Source organism: Alexandromys fortis, unplaced genomic scaffold (genome assembly GCF_014885135.2).
Source record: "Alexandromys fortis isolate MF-2015 unplaced genomic scaffold, M_Fortis_MF-2015_v1.1 scaffold_13, whole genome shotgun sequence".
Taxonomy (NCBI): domain Eukaryota; kingdom Metazoa; phylum Chordata; class Mammalia; order Rodentia; family Cricetidae; genus Alexandromys; species Alexandromys fortis.
Window position 1 is genome coordinate 4128899 of NW_026067908.1, and position 6616 is coordinate 4135514.

The window sequence follows — 6616 nt, forward strand, 5'->3', positions numbered from 1 at the left end:
ACTCAAACAATAGGAAAGAATATAAGTAAAAGAATCACATTAAAATCATTCCAAAACAAGTCACGACCATAGAAGCTATTTTATGTTACTATTAATAAATCTAAAAACTATCAATAGTCATACAGTAACCACGATGTTTTACAAATTGTTTATCGTATCCTACCTTGCCAGAGGTTAAAATAAACTTATCAAACACATAATATAGTTCCTGGGAAGGGAGGTTATCATCATCAATAAAGTCAGAAGGAGCTTCTGTAGCTTTGCAGTTGCAAGAGGTAGCAGATAAGTTGTTGCACACAATCTGATGTGAACTCTCCATCTCTAAATTCGATCTGCAGTCTATTCCAGCAGATTCAGCTCCATCAGGGGACCCAGTGCAATTACACTGGCTGAGTTCCTTTTTTAAAGAAGTTTCTGATGGTGTTAAATCACCTTGTTTCTCAGCTGGTTTTTGCTCTAATTCACTGCCTTCCCTGGCAGTAGAAAGAGATGAAGAATCTTGTCGATGGTCAGCCAAACCTAGTTCATTTACCAACATACTGTCATTGTCAACAATACATCTCTGTGATGTAAGCTCCATTTCATTATATTTAGCAGATTGATCTCTCTCTGGGTTTACTTTTTCTGTGCTTTCCCCAGGAAGAATGCAACAGTTGGTTGCCATACCATCAGACTTCCCTGGTTTCTTATTGCTTATTTTCCCCTTCTCTTTTTTCTTGAAATCTGCTGTAGATTTATTTCCACCCTTCCTTTGAGGACAGGCAAAATATCGATAAGCTGCCCTGAATCTCTCCACAACATATTCATAAACAAGCTGGCTGTTCAAGCTCCGTGCAACATTCCTCTTGATTGAAAATGGATCTAATAAAAAGAAAATGATCAATGGCTAAGTTTCTACTAACAAATTATACTTCCATGCTTACACAAACATATCTTAACTGCTGCAATATCAACAGAGAATATGTTCCCAAAGTTTTCTAACCCAGGATCCAAACAAATTCTTAAAAACAGAGCAGAAGAAAGACAAATGTAGTATCTTTGGTTTCTTCCATAAGCTCAGAAGCTAAAAGAGAAAATTAATTTATAAGAGAATCACTACAGTCAATTCAAAAATCAGTTTCAGTCAAGATATTACTAGAAGCTGTGCCACTCTGCTTCCCCAAAACTGTCACTAAATGAAACCTTTCAAATTCCAGTACTCATATTAACAATTTCATTTCTTGTCATATGAACCAGGATCTCACTCTTATAATCCAAGCTGAAACAAAACTCATTATGGCAATTCTCCTGCCTAAGCCTCCCAAGTGCTACGACTAAAGGAATGAACAATTACATCTGGCTTTTTGTCATAGCATAATTATGTGCTTGGGATTTCATGTGGAACCAATCATCGTTTTCTTTAGCGTACCCAAGGGATAAAGTTAGAAACACAGTGTTAGAAGGTGAGGACCACAGCACTAAACAGCTCGCACATACACAGCGTATCATCTCACCTTCAATGGCTATTCGTCTTTTAGGCCAGTTTTTGTTTTCTCTTGTTAGAATATCTTGTATCCGAACACATATGACATATTCCTCCAAAGCAAAATCCAGTGTGTAAAATTTTAGCAACTCCAGCCACAACTGTCCCAAGGGTACCTGATTTGGTGCTTCCAATGTTAAAGGAGACTAGAAGAGAAAATACTTTTCATTAAAGTTTCTCAAAACTATAAAATCAGTAAGTTGTTAATTAGAAAAAAATTTAAGTGATTATGTTTTCAAACAGGCATAACAAAGCATTATCAAGAGCAAAAAAAAAAAAAAAAGTCAGTTTGAATTACAGAAATCCAAGGAATTCTGTGTTTTTTCATTAAGCCAGTGACTATCAAGTTTGACTGCACAAAACCATCACCAGGTGAGCATGAAATTCCATATCACTTCTAGGAATCTGATTTAACTGATCTGGGATATCTGGACTGATATCCAGAGACTAGGGTTTCTGTATGTGTGAGCATGTGGGGTGAGAATGCTGTGGATGGAACCCAGGGGCTTGCACAATGTTAAGCAAATGCTCTGCCGCTGAGGTCCATCTCCAGTCCTTTTAGTTTTTTTGTTGTTTTGCTTTTTAATCTTTCTTGTATTTGTTTTATTGACTAGATGTGTGAGCTTGAGACAGAGTTTCAATGTAATGCAAGCAAGATTGTAGCTCAAGATACAACCTCCCAAGTACTAGAATTACAAGCACCACACCTATATTTTTTTGAAGCTCTTTGTGAACCTCATGCACAGTCAAGGTTGTAAACTACTGGATAGCTATTACAATTTCATATTGTAAATTACTTTCAAATATTAAAAAAATGTCATTCAGCAAACATTTCTTTAGAACCTACTATGTTCCTGGATTTGTGCGAAGGCTATCGTAACAAAGAAAACTCACATTTACACATACCTTCACAGAATGCCTCCGATCCTTAAAAACACTTCTAAAGCTTAAACCTACATGAACAATTCTACAGCGCAAGAATCTGACTGAAGACCACCTGGCTACTGTGTCTGTGCTAAGAATCTCTCTCTACACAATACTGCTACCCAAAGAAGGAGAGGTCATATACAGACTATTAGGACAGAGAAATGATCTTAAGAATTGCAGTAAAAATTAAATGTTAAGGTGGGATTTGGGATAATCTTTTAAAAGAAGTCAAGGTTCTTGCCTTCATGGAGCTTATAAGAAGAGAACATGCTTGATAGGTAGACTAAATAAGTTAGAAGCAGCTAAGTACTATGGGGGGTGGGGATGAGCTGACCATAAAAAAAGGGATGGAAATAAAGGAACAGGAAAAAATTAAGTGCTAAACTGAGTATCAGGATCAGTTTTGTTCAGAAATCCTGACCTGATGAAAAGAGAAATGTGTTGTAAGAATAGGAAGCAGACAAACGCACATAACACCAAAGAGTGACTAGCTTTAAAAAGAAAACCATGTGAATTTCACATGGAAGGAGAGAAAGTGGAGGAAGAGGGGAGAAAACAAAAGAGAAGACTGAAAGCTAGTGTAGTAGAAGGAAATGGAAGAAGCAAAGAGTGATGCAATGATGACTTGAAATGAGAAACAACTGATTACATTTTTGTGCAAGGACAGACAAGGGCAATAGCTGACTTAACCTTTTTACGGCCACCCAGATTACGATGATGCTGAGTATAAATAAAGGTGGAGTACATGCAGGAATTAGATATCTGTTAAAAGACATGCAAAAATCCAGGCCAAGCCGGGCAGTGGTGGCGCACACCTTTAATCCCAGCACTCGGGAGGCAGAGGCAGGTGGATCTCTGGGAGTTCGAGGCCAGCCTGGTCTACAAGAGCTAGTTCCAGGACAGGAACCAAAAGCTGCGGAGAAACCCTGTCTCGAAAAAAATCAAAAAAAAAAAAAAAAAATCCAGGCCAGGATGACAGTGGCTAGAACTAGGATAGTAACAGTACGCAGTAAAAGGTGATGCTATTCTAGATATATTTTGAAGTAAAAATAACAAGATTCAAGATTTTTTTAACATACCTGATATAGGATTTTCAAGAAAGAAAGGAATAAAAGCTGTTTCTGGAGTTTTAAATTGAATGCTTAAAAGGACGAAGCATTATCAACTGATGAAACATGAAAAACTTCCTTCCAAGTTTCAGAGTAACATCCAAAGTTCAGTTTAGACATACCTAGATACCTAAAAAGACACTAACTAGGCTCCTACAGATGGCACTAAAAATCAAAAGGATTGGACAGGATCACCTACCACAGGAAATAAGATATACCAGAAAAAGAGAGATTGGGCTACAGAGATGGTTCAGCAGTTAAAAGCACTGGTTGCTCTTCCAGAGGACCCAGGTTCAATTCCCAGCGTCCACATGGCAGCTCACACCTTTCTGTGACTCCAGTGCCAGCAGATTTGGTTTCTTCACACAGACATACATTCAGGCAAAACACCAACGCACGTAAGTCATAATAAATAAATAAATCTTTAAAGAAAAAAGAAAAAGAGAGATCATAAAGCAAGCTCATAGCACTTCAACGTTACTAACTGGAGGGAAAAACATGAATTAGCAAAGAAAAACCTGAGATGGACTAAACAGCCACAGGTGTGATGTGCTGAAATTATCAACTGGAAAATGTTGCTATTACAAAGATATAATTTTAAGTGACCATAAAATTTAACAAAATAGAAGCTAATAATACAGGTTTTGGCAGATTGCTAATGTGAGTTAAAGAGACACAGAAAAATGGAAATCATGAATAGAAACAATTCTATTTAGTTTACTACAAAGGGAAACCAAGCAATAGATGGGAGGGAAGGTACTTAACATTTTTCTTTAAAATGAGAGAAATAGAAGAATGCTTGATTAAAGAATGAAAAGTTGACAATTTAGGAAGGAAAGAAAACTGCTAAAGTAATATATTCTGAAATAATTCAGAAGGCAATGGAGAAGATGCCTTTAGATTATGGCATGGGAAGTTCCTTTAGAAACAGACGTAGCAAGGAAGAATATGAGTAGAAATGACAGAGATGATGGTTGAGTGTGTAGTCCTCTTTTGATTGCTTCAGTATTCTCAGAAAACTAAAAAGCAAGATCACTAATTGGGAGTACTAATGCTTTGAGAAAAAAAAGTAGAAAGTAGTTGAAGAAGAAAGACAACTCTCTAAAATAATGAAGTAAATCCAGAGAACTACAACAATTCAGTGTGAAGTAGAACAATCATTTCAAACAACAATGCATATATTCTTGAAATACTACAAGTGTATGAAGAACACAATCCATGTATATTTGCCTATCGTTGTCTAGCACTAAAGAAAATGCCTGGAACACAGGAGGTCTTTAATAAATGCATGCTGAATTGATTTGCTCTAACTGAGCAAAAGACTTTTTATTTCTCTACCCAATCTGGCCACATAATTTACATTACGCTTAAATTTTAATGAAAACTTAACCCATTAAGGGAATTTGGCTGGTTTAAATGAAAAAGGAAACAGAATTACCTTGATACAACTCAAACAATACATACGTTTATTAGAAAATCTCAGACCAAAAACTAAACCAGATCAACCCCTCACTGTATAGATGAGGAAAATGAGGCCAAGAGGTCAATCTACTGCTAGTCAAATAGTTTCACTTGAAGTCATTCATAAGTTCTACAGAGAGAAAAGTTAAAATAAAAAACAAAAAGCTTACTTTGCCATGTTTTTCCTTCATGGCATTACTTTGGTTGTCTGTTTCTGTCTTCTTGGTATCATCTTTTGGTTGGTCTGCCTTAGCTTTGTTTTCATCAGCAATTAAGTTTTTCTCAGTTGCACTACTTGAATTATACTCCCATTTCACAAACTTCTCTTCTACTATGCCTTTCAGCTGAAAGTCATCCATTCTTTTTGGGTCAAAGCCTTCAATCTATATAAAAAGGCATTCCAAATTGGTAGTAGAAAAATTATTTTTAAAAAAAGAAAGAGAAAGAGGGAAAAAAAGATAGAAAAACCAGAATTTCACCTTAAAATGTTTGAGCACAACACTCAGCAAGAACTATATATACATTTGATATATATATATATATATATATATACATGCACATATACATCACAAACTCAAGCTTACCCAACTTCCAAGTAAGCAAGGAAGAAGAGGGGGCTTTCTTTGTTGAAGAAAAAACATCACCATTAAAGCAAAGCAGTAAGAAGGGATTCCACCATCAGTTTGGGAGTCAATATAGCACAACTGCAAAACAGAAAAGAACAAAGTCCTAGCATTTAGCTTTCTTCAATTTTCATAGTACAAGTAGCTCGTTTTTCACTGTTAAAAAAAAGGTCAAAAAACAATGAAACTTAAGAAATAATCTGAAATATCACCATCCAGAATGTATTACCTCATGTTCCTAGTTTCCTGTTCATATAGCCCACTCTGATGCAGAACTTCACTGTGTAGCCTATACTTAACATTGCAAACATCTTGCCACCCCACCCCACCCCAAATTAGTGCAATTACAGGTGTATACTACCACATCAGGCAAGAAAAACCTTTTTAGAATTCAATGATCTCAGCCAGGTGGTGGTGGCACATGCCTTTAATCCCAGCACTCAGGAGGCAGAGTAGGCGGATCTCTGTGAGTTCGAGGCCAGCCTGGTTTACAAGAGCTAGTTCCAGGACACGCTCCAAAGCTACAGAGAAATCGTGTCTTGAAAAACCAAAAAAGGAAAAAAAAAAAAAAGAATTTCATGATCTCTTTTTAGATGTCAAACAATGCTTAGAAAATAAAAATAAGGCCAGGCAAATTGGCACACACCTTTTTTTTTAATTATTTATTTATTATGTATACAATATTCTTTCTGTGTGTATGCCTTCAGGCCAGAAGAGGGCACCAGACCTCATTTCAGATGGTTGTGAGCCACCATGTGGTTGCTGGGAATTGAACTCAGGACCTTTGGAAGAGCAGGCAATGCTCTTAACCGCTGAGCCATCTCTCCAGCCCCTGGCACACACCTTTAATCCCAGTACTTGAGAGGTAAACAGAGGTGGATCTCTGCTAGTGTGAGGCCAGCCTGGTCTACATAGTCAGTTCTAAGATAGGGAAAATAATAGAGACCCCGTCTCAAAGAAATCAAAATTAAATA

The 6616-nt window shown here is 36.7% G+C and overlaps 1 protein-coding gene across 6 annotated transcripts in view; it reads right to left on the reverse strand.

Annotated features, from left to right (window-relative positions):
* The window catches only part of Tut4 (terminal uridylyl transferase 4), a 90407-nt gene that overhangs the window by 48284 nt on the left and 35507 nt on the right, over nucleotides 1-6616 (reverse strand). For all 6 annotated transcript variants that reach the window (XM_050136358.1, XM_050136355.1, XM_050136354.1 and 3 more), the window contains exons 10-13: nucleotides 5604-5723; nucleotides 5190-5402; nucleotides 1494-1668; nucleotides 164-861 (exon numbers count right to left, since the gene is read on the reverse strand). In XM_050136358.1, coding sequence (XP_049992315.1) covers nucleotides 164-861; nucleotides 1494-1668; nucleotides 5190-5402; nucleotides 5604-5723 — 1206 coding nt within the window. The remainder of the gene's footprint in view (nucleotides 1-163; nucleotides 862-1493; nucleotides 1669-5189; nucleotides 5403-5603; nucleotides 5724-6616) is intronic.